General features: G+C 33.8%; 1 protein-coding gene across 1 annotated transcript in view; it reads right to left on the reverse strand.

Annotated features, from left to right (window-relative positions):
- ZNF644 (zinc finger protein 644) overlaps positions 1 to 17242 on the reverse strand; it is a 119455-nt gene that overhangs the window by 12776 nt on the left and 89437 nt on the right. The window contains 9 exon segments of the mRNA XM_036847924.1: positions 6179 to 6209; positions 6211 to 6425; positions 6428 to 6566; positions 6569 to 6652; positions 6655 to 6790; positions 6978 to 7087; positions 7089 to 7201; positions 7204 to 9282; positions 9285 to 10021. Of these exon segments, the coding sequence (XP_036703819.1) occupies positions 6179 to 6209; positions 6211 to 6425; positions 6428 to 6566; positions 6569 to 6652; positions 6655 to 6790; positions 6978 to 7087; positions 7089 to 7201; positions 7204 to 9282; positions 9285 to 10021 (3644 nt within the window).

The following is a 17242-nucleotide window of genomic DNA, read 5'->3' on the forward strand; positions in this document are numbered from 1 at the left end:
CATTCTCTCTACTTGGACTTCAATTATTTCCCTTTCTTTACCTGTTAAAAATTCACTGCTACTCTGACTGCAAAATATTTTTTGTTGTTCCTGATTGCAGAAGTTGATAGAATACACTTTGCCTTGAATAATTTTAAATATTTAAAAATTTTAATAACCAGGGTGACCTATAATTTATTGTGCATCCAGACACTCGTGAAAGAGGCACTATACTCCGTCACTCTATTAATAACTTAGTAAATATACTGTTTTCTTAATACTGCCAGTATGAAAAAGATATCATTTAATTAAAATATTATTAAACACAAAAAAGCCAGCAGTTAAAATAAAAAGTCCAAAAGCATTTAATATAAATTGTATGAAATTTCTAATTTTTAATGAAAATTAATAATGTTCTTATTAGACTGTATAAAGAATCAACCAGGAAAAAGAAATCTGTGTGGGCATGTAAAACAATCTAAAGAGAACAAAACCTGAAAAAGAAGTCTTCCAATAGTGCAGTCTATATTAACTGGAATAAATTCTTGAATAAGAAGTATGTCTTGAATTTGCAATGTAGGATATAAAGTAATCCCTTTGGAACTAGACACTTTAGATAAAAATCCACTGGAAAAAAAACCTCAGTAAAACAGCTTCATAAATGATTATCCACAACTGAAGGCACATGGAAATTATTAAACAATTCATTTGAACCTGCCCAAAGGATGATAAACTAGGTCAGCATTGGGCAAAATTTAAATCTGTGAAGTTTATTCTTTCTTGACAATTGAACTCTGTTCCAAGTATGGCTACCTCTTCCATGTCTTTAATTCTAAAACTTTCCTACTTTCTTCATTATTTCCTTTTAGTTAAGTTAGGATTTATATCTGTGACCATACAAATTAGTTTGATGTTACACAGTTCTGGCATTTTAAGCATCTTCTAATTCTTAAAAAAAAAAGAAAGATTTCTTAGGGCTCCAGAATCCCAGTTCTGTGTTCTTTACACTTCATTTTTATTTGGCATCTCCTCTTTCTTAGTTTTCCACCAGAGGAAGGCCCCATGGATGATAAACTTCAAGGGATATGTAATGCCTACATATATAAAACTTTTTATCTGTGGATGATAAATGCGTGTTTCTGGGATGGGGCCCATAGTTTTCGTAAAAGTCTCAAAAGGGTCAGTAACCCCCCCAGAGATTGAGAACCATCACATTAGAAGTATTTGAGTCATAAGTAAATAAATATTAGAGAAACAGAGGGGCATCCTTTTCATTCTGTTCAGGCTGGCTAGAATATTTCTCTTTCTCAAAAAGCCACCAGTTCCCAGAGACGAGGCCAGGAACTGGTGGTTTCTAAGAAGGCTTGGGAGTTTATTCCATCACAGGTAACCAAGCAGGCCTTTACCATTTCATCAAGGGATATCTAAGCTTTTTCTTCCAAAGTAGGCCACATAATTAACAATTCACATGAATCAAATCTGCTTGAACTAAGAGCACAGAGGCTTTAGATCTACTTATTTTCCCTTTATATTGTCTCAGTTTTGTGATATACTTAGATTAAGGTAAGTTTTTAAAAAAATGATTTTGTATTTTAGTCATCAAAACAGCATCTACATATTCTTGAAAACTAATGCCTTTTACTCATATGAATTGATGATCCCTTATAAACCCAGTGGAAACCTCCTGGAAACAGGTTGGGACCATTGCTTTATACCAGTGAAACTGATATGGAAGAAGAGAATAGGCATCTGGAGTTTATAAATATAATACAGATTCTCCACTTGGATAACAAAAAACAATAAAGCTGATAAAAACTTCTTACTGCCATGAATAATCAGCAAAAATATCCTTTATGTAGCTCTACTGGTCAAGAAGATGTTTGAAAACAAGGGGAAAAGAATTTCCAAGGGAGCATGTGATTTTTATGTTTCTTAAAAGTGAGTAAGGGCTGTGGAAAATACCACCCTAGACTTTCTTCAGCTTTTCATTTCCCTTCTTTTTGCCCTAGGACTGCCTAACACACACTTCATATTTCCTAACACTTCTGGTATTTTGGTTAGTATTTAATAACATTTTAAACATAGCATCTCCTTTTCTGATGCCCATAAAAATGTATCCCCATTCATCTTATATTACTATTTCCCCAACTAATGAAACTTTTTAGATGATAAGGAGTTCATGAGAATGCACCCCTGGTCAATGGAGGGTCATTATCTGTTAGTTATAAGCAATTAATGCTATGTTTTGAAGGATTTTCATATGAGATAAAGGCATTTTTTTAATGGACTACAAAATCTGTACTGGAGAGAGCTACCTTATTGAATATTTATGTAATGTGCCCAAATGGTCAGAATGGAACATTTTCTAAGGTCCTCTGAAATCTAATACAGCCCTAACCATTTCTTGGGTCCCTGCCCTTTCTTTTTTTTTCTTTCTTTCTTTTTAATTTTTTTTGGCCGTGCCATACAGGCTTGCGGGATCTCAGTTCCCCAACCAGGGATTGAACCTGGGCCACAGGAGTGAAAGCCTAGAATCTAACCACCAGGCACCAGGGAACTCTCCCCTCCTTGCTCTTTCAAATTAGACTCTTCACCACAATGATCCGCACCTTGAACCCAACTTCATCTTAGGATTTTCAATTGCTTTCATCCTGTATGTGGTAGGTAATAGTGAGCTAAAAACAAAGATCTAGGGGTAAGACAGCCCTGATTTTGAATTTCAAGTTTTGCTACTATTAACTGCATAAGTTTGGACAACTTGCTTAAGTTCTCTAAAGCTCTAGTTTCCTATAAAATGCAAAGAATTATATAGTACTTACAACTGAAATGGTGGTTGTGAAGATTAAGTGTTATGCATGTCAGCTGCATAGCATAGCGCCTGACGCAAAGAAGTGTTCAATACAAGTTAGTGGTTGTGGTAACAATAATGATGATTTCCGGTTTCTACAGTCTCTTATTTTCACTGCCTCCCTACCTCTAATGTCTGCAATTTACCTTCCAAGACTGAGAATGGCAGGAGAAACTGAAATGTCACAGTAGGAGGACTAATCAGTAAAAGTAAAACTCCACCTCTTATTCCCCTCCTTTTAATATAAATGGTCAGCAGTCATCCTTGGTTATCGCTATATAAAGTCAAAGGATACAGCAAGAAGCAAGAAGAAGAAAGACACTAGTGTGAATACAAGTGTTTCTTTGGTGGCAAGACAACATAATTGGATGTAAGCCATAGGAAGACATGAGGAAGAACAAAAAAGCTGGGTAAAAAACCAACTAGAGAAAGAAGAAGGAAGTGATCTATAAAGAGCAAGAGAATAAAAGATTGGGAAGGAGAATAGGCAAAAGAATTTTATGTAGATCTATTAGAAAAGAGAATATTTTAAGATGTGAAACATGGGATTTGCTAAAGGCAGGGTAGCTTGACAGGCTTACAACGAAAAGAGCAAGGCATTTTGTAGGGTTTAAGAAGCAGTATTACATATGAGTAAGCTAATAAAATTTTCACAAGCTAGCAGTATGAAGAGGTATCTGCAAGGTGGGCTAACCAACCAAAAATAACACAGAAATGTGCATGTTAACATTATGTGCACAGCTATATTTATTAATTCCTAAATATAGTTAGGGGCATTAAAAGAAAATCTATTCAGTTGCCAACACGGGCCATATTAAGGCCTGCCCCTTCAAAAAGTTGATCTATAGACTAATGAAGACTCAATTAGTTTGCTTAGTTTTCTAATTTAGTTACATATTTGAAATTTCACTGTAATTTATTTGCCTAACAAAGCATTTCCCTAAGCTAGAACTACAATCTTTTTTTACCAAAGAGAGGGGTCTTACTTCTAGAATCTACTAAACAAAATAAATTTAAAAATCAAAAATGGTATAATTTAAAAATCAGTAAGAGTAATGTAGACTCAAACAGTCCACACCTCTATTAGGTTACCTTTTTCCCTCAAATCAAGCCATAAGAGCTAAATGAAAAAGAATAAACTGCTTAAAATTCTATATCCAACAGTTTACAAGTTGGCTGAAAATTTAATGTTTTTATTCAGACTCACTGCTGCTTACAAAAGAAAGCTATAAATATCATCTGAAACTAGCACCAGTCTGGTGAGAAAAAAAAGTGTATTGTATCAAACAGACTTGCTGTGTTATCTGTTCAAACATACCTGTACCAGTCAAAAGTCCAGCACTCTTCTTTCGTGCATAAGCGCGTAAGTGGTTGGACAGGCTAACAGCACTTGTAAACGTTCCGTATTGCAATGCACACATGTTCTAAGCTTCACAGGCATACCTATCATTCAAAAGAAAACTATAATCCAGTTCTCACTTCAAAAAGTGAAATTTTCTTAGGTAAAAGCGTGAAAAAAAGTACCACAATAAAGATGGTTTTAAAAAACGTTCATTGAATTTAGCTTAAGATAAGGAGGGGAAATTAAGTTACCTATTATTAGTTTGTAGTTAGTATTTAGAGCCAACCCATGCTCTTTGGAAAGGTAGAAGGAGGAGTGTCTTGAACCCCTGAGCTCCTCTGGATTTAATACCTATTATCACTTTCTTGCAGATTTCTGTGTTACGCAGATCATTTCCTAAACCTAAAATACAATTCTGTGATTTGAATAGCACAGTTCTGTTGAGAAGTTTCAAGTTTACAACATTACCAATAAAAAAAAATTAAAAAGTCTAGTTGACAAAGTGGTAATTAAAGTGTTTTACCCACAAAACCTTAAAAGGCTCAATACTAAATTAGGCTTTCTGATGAAGGCTGGAGAAGAAAAGGTGGTTAAACACACCACTGAACAGCTGTTAGACACAACATTTTATTCAGGGCATTTTATGTTCATTACTCTGAATGCACAATCAATAATGAAAGTAATGATTTGAAGTATTTTGCTAAAATCTTTGTGCTAAATAACTGATCAACAAGCTAACATCTTAGTCATCACACAGTAACATGCTGAAACAATAAGAAACTCCTAACTTCTCAGACAACCCCTCACGCCCCCACCCCAACCAACATGTTTCAATTGGTTTCTTCAACATTATTGTGATAGCCACAAATATGCTTTCCCTCTCTGAAGTGTACTATATCTTGGCCAACATAGCTGACACATTTCCTTACATTTATCCCTCTGAAAAATGCTGAAAAGTTATCTTTGAAAGACTCTCTTCGTACAAAAGAAAGAGCCCTATTAACCAGAAGCCCATACAAGATAAATTGTTTTTTCAGACCACTTAAAATACAAGGCAATCTTTTCCTCAAATCAACACTGCATTACAAATATTTGAATATCCCAGTGTCTTCCCAAGTAACAAACCAACATACAGTAATCTTATTCATTATTACTCATTGACCAGTTACTTTTACCTTAGATACATTCAACCCAGTGCTAAAATTATGAGATCATCTAAATTTATCTTCAACGTTCTTAACCTCCAAAAGAAACCTATACAGACACAACATTTCTCTAGTCTAAAAGTATAAACCAGACTTAGCAATACCAAATAAAGTATGGCAACTTTTATCTGCCACATCATTTGCCAATACATACAAAATACTCCTTTGAAAAGGAAAAACTATGGGTGCATAACCACTAAGCTAAACCATCTGTTTTGTTCTATTAGAACACCATAGTAAAATCTAAAACCCCAAACAAATGTTTTATCCTCACAACAGTCCTCCAAAACCAAACTATCCCACAATACAATGAGGAATTGGAGAGGGAGAAGCTTCTTTGGGTAATCACAACACACACAGACACCAATCCAATTCAGTTTAAGGAGTCTGTTTTGTTTTACCCAAGCAGTAGGAAAACCGACAACTAAAATCTTGAAAATAGTATCACTTTGGAGCACTGGCAAAAATATGACGGCCTTTTTAGTAACACTATGCTTCTAAACAACATCAACCTCCCATCCAAAGAACCATCCCCCGTCCGTGACAAATTTTACTTTTTACAGATCAGCTTTTGTTTTTTGCTTTTGTTCTCACCTTGCATTGTGACCAAGAGATGAGGCACAGAGAATCCGTGCCGATGAACATCAACTGATGATTTATATAGAAATAAACTATAACAATCTCTGCTCTGCAAAAAAGCAGCTTAAATAAAGGATTCTGAAAAAGTATTTTTGACACATATTCCACTAAGGTAAACATTAACTGTGTTTAAATTATGTAAGATAGTCATAAATGTCCTCTTACCTGAGTGCATAGTGAAGTCCATTTTTTGTGGGTTGATACATCAATGGACTCTCTTCATTTAGTGGAAGAACACATTTCTGAACAATCTCTTTTCTTGCAGTTTGATTATGGATCTTTTGAGGAGAAATAGAAGAATTCTTTCTTCTCCCATCCTTTTATTTTTAAGGCAGTTCTATCAGTGTAAGAGACTGATTCTTTTTTCCACGAGGCAGTTCTGGCTTTGTTTCATCATATTCATTAAGAAACTCAGCCCTTCTTCCTCTGATGCAGACACTGATAAAGCTTCAGTCTTTAGGCCATTACGGTATGCTTCAAGAGGTATAACATTTTGAGATAGAAAAGTCATCACTTGATGCAGTTTTTGAGCTACAAATGGTCTAGGAATAAATCCGACGACTGTTCAATTGCCTTTAAGATTTTTTCATATTTTTCTTCATTTTGCATCATCTCATTCAGAACACAGATTGGAGGAGATTGTGAGCATCCCACTTGGTCTTTCCAAGTCTTTTCAGGTGGCCCTCTAACATGATTTGATAATCCAATTTAGTATCAAACCAACCACCACAGAGCTGACAAGTGTGTTCAGAAGTGGTTTCAGACTTCTCTATAGCTAAAAAATAAATTTTTTAAGCGTAACATCAGAATTTTTAATATAATTGACCACCTTAAAACAAATTAACTCTGAAATATGAAATTATGTGCATTCTAATAAAGGCCAAATTTGAGCAAAACCTTCAAATCCTTTGAATTCGAAATAGGACATATTAGCCCAACATTATCTGCATGGAAAACTTACCTTTTCTACACTCGCTTAACAGGTGTTCCTGTGCCAGTTCTTTGAAATGTTGCATCTTGTCACTTGTTGGCTATTTGTTCTGGTGATACAACATGACGGGCTTCATTAGATATAATCCTGACCTCTGTGAAGATTGTCCCGGACATGATTTGACAACCATCACGCCTGTTTCAATATGTTGCTGGGCAAGTAAGGACACGATTTCTTCTCAAGAGACAAATCAGTCAGTGAAAAACAGAACTATGCTTTGACAATGAAGTTTCTGCATTTTCTAAATGCTGAGGATCATGAATCTCATGCAAAAAGTTATTAGTTCCAGCATCTTCATAATATTCAAAATAAAAGCCATCGTTTTGATCATAACTGAGTGTAGCATTTTCTCCAGGCTCTTGACCTTCCACCTTGCTTTTAAATAGAGGGAATAGGTTTACATGTTCTTGATTAATATCATTATAGGTTTCATCTTCTATAGTTTGTGTAGTGTAGTCACCTAGCTCAACATTGTCCCAGGAACTTTCATCTTCTGTTTCATAGCTATCTTTCTTTTCGGCAGAATTAAGTTTTTGCAGAACAACAACGGTCATTTTATGCAAGAAATCTGGATAGCTATCCAAGTCTTCTCCTCCAACAGAACTTTGTTTCTTAGATTCCTTACCTACTCTCTTTACAGCTACACGCCTGTGGTCTCTGAAGCTTTCTGGCCTTTTGGTATCAGAGTTATGAGGGTCTGAAATAAAACTATTGTTGTGAGAATTACTTGATGATGAAAACAGATGTAAAGAATTTAACGAACTAGCTTCCTCTTTTTTGAAATGCAGAGGATATGATTCACCTGATTTTTTGATCATCCTGTAGTTTTCATATTTATGTCTATATAAATAGTTGCTATTTGCCTTGGCATTAGATTTTTCTTTTGCTGCCTGATGGAAATACTTAGGTTTTTGGTCAATGCTGCTTTTAATCATAACAGTCTTGTGAGGAGAATTGTTTTGATTGCACACATTTACACCTGACTGGGCAATGCTTTTCCGAGCTTTTTGTATTCTGTGTGGCCGCTTATGGAATTTTGAAAAATTACTTGATTGTGAGGATGATCCAAATGTTCGCTTTACATCTTGTTTTAAAGCAGAGTTCTTTGGAAATGTTGTTGACTGTTGTTTAGTTAATGGTTTAGGACTATCAGTATCTATAGGTTCTTCGATTATGTCGCTTTTTCTTTTATCAAGTCCAAGAGGACTGCCAAATGAATCAATGCATGATGATGAATGCAAGTACTCCATGTGTTTTTTTAAAATACTCCTGGCTGAAGTAGTAAAAGGACACATCTTACATATATAGGTAGCTGATTTTTTGGATGATCCTATAATGGGGTCCTTCATGAAAGTCTTTTTTTGCGTTTTTCTCTGGGCTACATCAGAACTGACAATAGGGCATTTTACCACTGCTCCATGGGCAATTCCTCGATGGCATTCCAATTCATTTTCTGTCACTGCCATAAAGTTACACTCTTCACAGCAGTAGTACCTTTTATCTTTTTCATGGGTTTTAGCATGTTGCACAAATGTTTTAGGGCAATTGGTACCAAACACACACTGAGGGCATTGTAATCGTGCACTTCTTCCTTCATCCTGAAGTTCTTTCAATTCACGAATTTCCTCCATCAATTTCTGTCTTCTTTCTTGGTGAATAATCATATGCTTTAGTAGCGAGTTCCGATCTCGAAATGTCCGTCCACATTCTCTACAAGCATATGGCCTTGGGACGTTGAGATGTCGAAAGTGACTATTCCCATCTAAATGATACATCATATGCCTGTGGAGATGCTTTTTCTCCCTAAAATTCACATTGCACTTTGTACAGGGGTAGAATGATGGCTCTTCGGTGCTGAAAGTAGCAGGTGACTCGGAATCACTTTCTTCACATTTCTTTTTTAAGGTATTTGAAAGAAAAGTGCCAGTATGAACAGGTGAGCTGTCTTCTCCGCACTTATCTGGGTTATAAATTAGATGTTGGAAAGTATCCACAGATTCCAAGTCTTCATCGGTTGATTCAGGTTTCACTTTTGATAATGCATATTTCTGTGAGTCTATTGCTTGCAGTTCTTCATTCTGTTCCATAAAGTCTACTTCTAGCATTTTTGATTTATTGGGTACACAGTTAGAATCATTAAAGCAATCCTCAGTATAACGAGTTATCTTGCTTACATCCATTTTTCGCTTTCTCTTTTTTTCTAGACCTACTTTTGAGTGAACTGGAGCTTTATCCACTGTGTCTTCATTCGTCATAAGAAACTGAATGAACTCTTTTGGGGATCCCAGTTTGTATCATTTTCTGACCTAAATTCATCTGTACCTGAGGAAATTCCTGTTAATGTACTGACACAATCATCTTTTACCAATAAATCTTCACTATCCTCACCCACCTCTACTTGATTTATTAAAGTGCTATCTGACTTTATACTACTCCCTACTGAATTCTGAATGTCACAACCAATTGAAGCAGAGGTAGGTAGTTTTTTAATGGAATGGGTTGGATTCTTAGCATGTGCTACATCTGATAACAAAAATAAAACTTGGTGTTGACTTGCTTTCTGTGGTGTAGAGAGCTGAAGATCAGCTGCCACCTTCAAAGTTGAACAAGATTCTGTCGTTGGCTGATCCACAGGCTGTCCAGTGGTTAATGAAACACTGCCTTTATTCATATTGGAAGTCTTAGTTAAGGAGGAGTGTGAAACTGGTCCATTAACAGCAGCTCCTTTAGGCAAGATAAAGTTTTCACTAGAAACAGTAGGAGCACCAGCATGTATAAATAGAGTAGACTGGCCTCCACTTAAGGCGTTTTCAGATTTGTCCTTTGACAGTTCTTCAGGCAGAGTGAATGTATTGTTTTTCTGAAATGATGTTTGACAATCTTTTGGTTTATGAACTCCACTCTCTTTGTCTGAGTTAAAACTGTCGTCATCTAGGAGTTCTTCTTTAGCACCAGTAATATCGGTGTTTATCTTCAAGTCATCCATATTGTTGGCAAGCCCATTTAACACATTTAGTCTAGAAAATGGAAAAAAGAATTTAGATTTGCATGAAAGAAAGAATATTATTAGAACGTATGGAGAGTTAAAAGTACACATTTTTAGTAGCTTAATTCTACTTTTTATACTAAGATCCCAATAATTTTTCAAGGATGAAGAAACACTTTAAAAAACTGGAAGATTTTTAAAGGGTTGCAGAGGTTAATTCTTCCTTTGTGCTAGGCAACAACCCAAAACTGCATATATACAAAATGTAGGGCAAAGTAACATAAACACACACAGACATACACAATATAAATGAATATGCTACAGACTGAAAAAACTCTAAAATCTCATATACAGATTGCTAATAAAAAGAAAATTATCTCACTTAAGTAGATTTATTAGGGGACACTCTACACTGGAGAATAATGTAAATTGTTGAATACTGCAGAAAAGTAAGTTTTGTCACTTAAAAGTCCATTCCCAGAGGAAGGTAACAAAATACCAGTCAGTAAAGAAGCTTACTTGAATGTACAATGTGCTATCAACATCAATGGCTAATGTATGAAACAGTATTTTTTATTTAAAATAAGACTGCTTTGCTCTCAGTGTTTCACATTCTCCTCAAATTCAACTAATTAAAAAAATGTTTTATTCACTGGGTTTCATTCATTGCTTATATAAAGTATCCTTCATTCTAAATTAGTAAAGTTAAAATTAATGAAGTTCCATGTTTCTTTAAACTTTCATAACCTGGATCCCCAAATTCTAGGCATTCCCTACAGGCAGTTATCCTATTTATGATCTGACAGTCTATTGCAATAACCTAAAAATTTTTACTCTACTCTGAAACATCATAAATATATGTTAAGTTTTTAGTTTATTTCATATAAAATGTGGACAATATTTTTCTAGGCATTTTTGATAATATATTTAATTGTTATGAGAAGACAGCAGGATATTTTAAAAGGAAAGGAGACTTCTGAAAGTTTGGAAGACATACATACCATGGCTATAATTATTGCCCCTACTATGAAGAGTTTCCTTGTACCCTGTTCTTATTTTGCTCTTAGGAATGGCCACATTATACAGGAGTTGCCTATCTTCTTGGAAGAATGTAAGCTCTTTGAGGGCAGGGATAGTGACCTAGTCACCTTCATACCTCTAGAACCTAACAGGATGCTTGGCATAAGTGCTCAGGCAATATTTGTTGAAATAAAGGACTAATGTGGTGAATGAATAAAACACAACTGCAAAATCAAAACAAAAATTCCTAAAGTATAAGAAGAAAAACAGTTTTCTTCCTATGAAATTCGGATATCTCATTCAAATAATGCAAATTCCATCATGGTTCTGATTTCTTAACTCAGCAGTTTTAGCAACGCCTTCAAAATATCCAATAATCTTCAAGTGTGATTTAAAGAACCCGCTATTTGGCAACCCCATGTATTTAATTATTCGAAGTACTGACATAAAATTCCATATTTCTTTTCCTTTCATACATAGTATCAAGTACAGTTTATTCATTCTCCAAATGTTTACTGAGCCCTTTCTATGTGCCAGGCACTGCTCTAGTAGCAGGGAATCAGTAGGGAACATGACAAACATAGTTCCTGCTCTCAGATAAAGAATAAAGTCTTCCATTTTTCTTTTACAGTATTTTAAATTTGTATAACAAGTAATATCATTTTAGAACAGCAGGAATTTATAATTGTTATTTAGAAATTAAAACATTTGCAATAAAGTTCATTATTTCTAATATCTTTTATGGTACCAAGTACATAATTTGTAAAACATTAAATCCAGTTAAAGAATAAAAGAATTGCTTCTAATTATTTTCTTCTTTTTTCACAACTTAGAGCAGCACTTATAAATATGATCTTATTCTTTCCACAAGATGTGTTCCTTAATACAACAAATATTACAAGTAAATATTATAAATATCCTTCTTTGGCATTATTATTTATGCCAACAATTATTTTTCTGCCTGTCATAGGTCTTAGAATTCTGTTTTGAGATTGGCAAATTTCCACAGAAATAAAAATAGACTTCAAATAACATCATATTCAATGATATCACTCCAAAATGGTGCTAATGCAGCACCCAGCAGGAGTCTCTACATCACATACAGAGAAGTTAAAAATGGGCAGCACATAAACATGTGTTAGGAAGGAGTGTGCAAACGTCAATGAAAAGAAAAGTAAACCTTGATGCTATACTATTACCCGTTCCTGACATTTCTTATTAAGTTAGGTAGAAAAAGTAAAATGCCCAAATAGGAACAACCTCATAAATCAGAAATGGATGAAAGATTTTTTTTTAAAAACTAGCCTGAAAACATTTACTTTCTTTTCCTACTTATTATATTCACAGAGGTAGACAAATATATGCTCAATCTGAAAGCCTATATTAGCTTTTCTCAACAGGAAGCAACGTTGCTAACGAAGTGGTAAATTCAGTGTTAATGAGTGGCTTCACTGTTACCACCTCAGAGGTAAAACCTTCCATGTTCCATGTTCCACCCATCTGTTCTGGTGTTAGAGGTTCAGAGATGGAACAGACGCTTCCCATTTAAAGCAACTTCATTGGTACCCCCTGAACAGCAGGGTGACAAACTATGAGAATATCATGTCAGCTTGGAGATTGCATCCTCATTACCAGAATGGCTTTATAAGAGCCTTCCATAAGTTCAAAGTTTGAAGATATCAAAGGGTTTTGCTCAAAAACATAGAAAGAATAACAGATTTTTAAATATACAAAGCACATGTAGTAAAAAGAAAAACAGAAGATCAAATTAAATATTGTGAAAATATAAAATGAGGTCTTTAACAGTCAAAGTTTTCCTTTACATCTACATAGTGAAATACACCTTACTTGCCTCCAAATTGACTATCTCTGCTCAAAAATAGAGGAGTTATTCTTTTTCAGAAAAATTTTTTCTTATTAGCACATTAATATTAAAAATATACTGCATCAGTTTAAAAATATGCTACAAGAAATTGAATCAGTAAGCTAGTATTTTAGCAACAATAAAAAATTCTCCTGGCTTAATTTTCAGAATATATTTCTATAAATGAAAATGTTCAAGATACATTTTTTCTTAACAGTATCCAAGACTCAGAGCTATTGCATTGACATACAATATAGAACAATGGATCATCAAAATGTGTTGCACTGACCCAGAATTTTGACATCAAAAATTATTTCCCTACATTCAGGATGCTTATGGAGTATCCAGGCAAGAAAGCATTTGACCTATAAGCTAATTTCACACTGTCTCAAATAGTTTTTTCAACCACCTTTACATAGTTAAATATATATAACAGAGTCATAAATACTAGGTTATGTTAATATAACAAAGGAAGGGGCATATTTGAAGGTAGGCATTATTCATTAAGTTTAAAAAGGAGAAACTAATGAATTAAAATAAACAAATTAATGTTATATTGTTTGGCCTCTCTAAATTTCAATGAAATTGCTGTATCAATTAGGATCTTTTTATTAAATGTTTAGATACTATCACTGTGTCCTCCTCCATGTAATCACATAACCACAATTTTTCTTTTAACTGAATTTTAAAATGTTCTTTAAAAAAATTCACATACTTCATAAAAAGCTGCAAATGGAATTTTAAATCTACATAAAACATATTTCAGGTCCTGGAAAATCATAATGAGTTCTACAGCTATAACTGCCTGTAGTTATATACTGTGAGCATTAAAAAAAAGTACAAAGGTCAGATCTGTCTTCAAGATGACAGATCATCACTTATATGCCTCAAGCTAGACTTATTGTCTCAGAAATCTCAAACATCAGTATTTTTGCAAACTATCAGCACTTGCTATAACACCCTCACCACACTACATCTTGAGGTTACTACAGAAGAAATGAGGTGATAATTGCATATTAACATAATTATTCTGTAATCCCTGTGAGCAAGCTTCCTAGGTCACTCAGTAATTCAGATTAGATACAACCTTCCTGTCATCAAATCTATGCTGTCCACTTCCTGTTCATGAATAATTCTTTTCTGATAGAAAATTAGCTTAATTTCATTCTTTTATGTACATTATTAATTGTATTTATTGCAAGTAGGTTAATATTTTGTGGGTACTTATTACATAATGCCAACCTCTGTCATGTAGTATAATTTCACAAAAAATATAGTACAATTTGCCCTCACTCTACATTAGTTCATTAATAACTATATTGCATAGCTATAAATAAATTATAATGTTGCCCACTAGCTGAATTACAGTTAGGATCTGTCAGATTTTCACAAACCCCATGTTCATTTAAATTATCCTTGAAAACACAAGACAACTTCAGTTAGTCATATTTTGAGATTGGGTCAAGAAGAGAAAACCATTCACAACTGTCATTCTAATTGCAAAAAAAATCTTAATTAACTGAAATATTACATCTAAAATTACTTCAGTATTTAAGCATATATATACTATACACAATGTACAAATATATATACCTGTCTCACCTAGCATACAATGCAAGTGAAGACAGAGTATACCATATATAACGATACCATCCAGGTAGTATCCTAAGCTGTATGTCACACTGACAGGAAACTCTAAAAAAATACTGAACATTCGTAAGGGTACCCAGCATATAACATGAAGAATGAAGAGAAAACCTGGCAAGTTTAATCCAACAATTAGCCAATGCAATTAACAATTTTTAAATGTTTGAAGGTTTGGCATACAGAAGAAAAAACATATAATCAATATGTCTGAATCATAAAGATGTGGATTTTATCTCAAGATTAAGAAAAACTAGAAACAGGAACCATTCAGCATTTCAATGGGTTGTCTTACACAAGAGTGAACTGAACGGCTCAGCAGGTTGGACTATTTGTCAGAACACTGTAGAAGGAAATACGGCACTGGAGATTGGATAAGATGATTTGTAAGGTCCTTTCTCATATGTACTAGGTATGTTTAATGTTTGGTTATTACACTATTAACATTATTTGAAATAATGAGCTAAAAACAGAAGTTAAATTTATACTATTGAACTTTAAAAATATTCTCTAAATTCAAAATTACCTGAAATAATCCTTTAGTTGTAATATTTGATAAGCTGATTCTTGAACAATGAAATATGGCACTAAATGACTAACACACTGAGGTCACAGAGCTATACGCATCTCGAAAACTCTATGTACAGAGGTTTTTTTCTATTGGCAACACCAAAAATAAAAAATATCGGGAACATAATGTTTTCTTGCCAGCAGCATGTAGCACTGCCATGACAAACTAATGATCTAATTGTACCACCTACCACCAAATTACATTGAACTTGTTTAATAGTTTTGTTCCTGATGCCATGTATTATCCTCATTATTTAATAGAAAGATGTTACAAAGAGTAAGGTACTAGCTCATAAATAACGTAATAACACAAAGTGATTCTTGTTGAAAAATACACTAAATACTACACATAGTTTGACACATCTCAAGAAGCTGCTATATGGTAAACTGAAGCAGGTAATGCAAGGAGGATAAAAGAAGGGGCCCACAAAGGCATAACTTTAACAACCTGGCAAAATCATGTAATAATGAGAAGCAACAGTAGTAGAAAAACAAATGGACATTTATTAATAAAAGGTTAATTTCCTAATGAAGAACTTTGCAATTGGAAGAGGCAAGGTAATAAACTGCAGCTGCAACCAAAGGAGAGTGCTAAGTCATATTCAGCACGGAATGACTGACTGTTGTGTTGTTTATGCTTTCATATAGTCAGAACAAGATAAGTGACCATCTCAGTTTTGACAGGGTAAATGACACACATATGCACATAGCTCCAACAAGAACAATTCATGTCTTTTTAAAAATTAAAATGAGTGATAACTTCCTTCATATGACTTTCAAACCAATCAAACTTTTGATCACAATTTTATAATTAACATGAGTCAAAAATGTGTCAATTCCACACTACAGAGGTACTGTGTCAACTCTGCCCTCCACCAAAAGAGTATTAAACTGCCATAAATTATTATTTTACTTTGGGTCTTTGTGTTCTTCAGTTTATGATGAGTTTGCTGTTTCTGCTTAATTCTGAGATATTTATTAACCCACCACATCCAATAAGTGCAAAAGAAGTGCAAGTGTTAGAAGTCCTAGGAAGACAAAACATATAATTATATTAGAAGTGAAAATAGAGATAATAATACCCAAAGTGGTAAGATAAATATTATATATGCATATGGAATGAACTGCTTCAGAGAAGAAATAATTCTTACGGGCAAAGAGAAATTCACCATTAAAACATTACTGTGCCTATACCCTTGACAATAATCAGCAAGAAACAAGGAATACGAGAAAGGAAATTTTTGAGTAGAGAATCAGTATCAATGTCAGATGTCTTTTTGCCTAGTGGTTATTCAGGGAAGGCTAGGAATTTGTTCAAGAACTCAAAAATTTACAATGTTCTAAGTGCTGCTGATGTATCTTCTGCCCCAGACATATGCGATTCCATAGGATCAAGGTCCACTAGAATAAGCACATCAAAGTTAGTGACATGACTGCAAATGCAAACCATTGTGGCTTTGAAAGAATTCCTTACAGCAGTTGAAGAGATAATTTGTGCCTTAATATACAGCCTGGAACATAAGAAATGTTATGCTGGTTTCTTTCTACACTCAAACAATTTTGATAACTCTTTCAAATTCAGAGCTTCACATATTCAACTGTATGTATTTAAAAAAAAAAAAAACTTTTGTAGATCTTAATGGTTACGGTAAAATTCTCATTATAAAAGTTCCATTAATTCATTTGCCAATCATATATTAATTAATCATATTTAGGAAACACAAAATTGTTTATGGTCTAATGGGAAGTAAACAAGAACATTCTCACATCTGGAGAATAAATTATTTCCCTAAATTACAATTTTATTTTATTGAAAGGGGGTTCAGATCACATACAAAAAATTCTGTAATTCTGTAATTAACCTTTCATCTATATTATACATTTAAACTCTATTAAGTAAATTCAAATTTATATATGTTTAGATGGGAAAGTGGGACACTTTCATTGAGAACTAGAAAAACAAAAAAAAACAGAAGTTTTATTTTTATAAAATAATATATTTATTAAACATGAATTCTCTTACTGTTATTACCATTTACTCAACTTTTCTTCTTTCCTTTCTCTAAAATCAGCCTACAAAATTCCAATGATCTTCTGAGAAAAATATTCCAAGGTAATCACTACTCTATAATTATCTTCATTTAGGATGGTAAA

The sequence above is a fragment of the Balaenoptera musculus genome, chromosome 1 (genome assembly GCF_009873245.2).
Source record: "Balaenoptera musculus isolate JJ_BM4_2016_0621 chromosome 1, mBalMus1.pri.v3, whole genome shotgun sequence".
In the NCBI taxonomy this organism is placed as follows: Eukaryota; Metazoa; Chordata; class Mammalia; order Artiodactyla; family Balaenopteridae; genus Balaenoptera; species Balaenoptera musculus.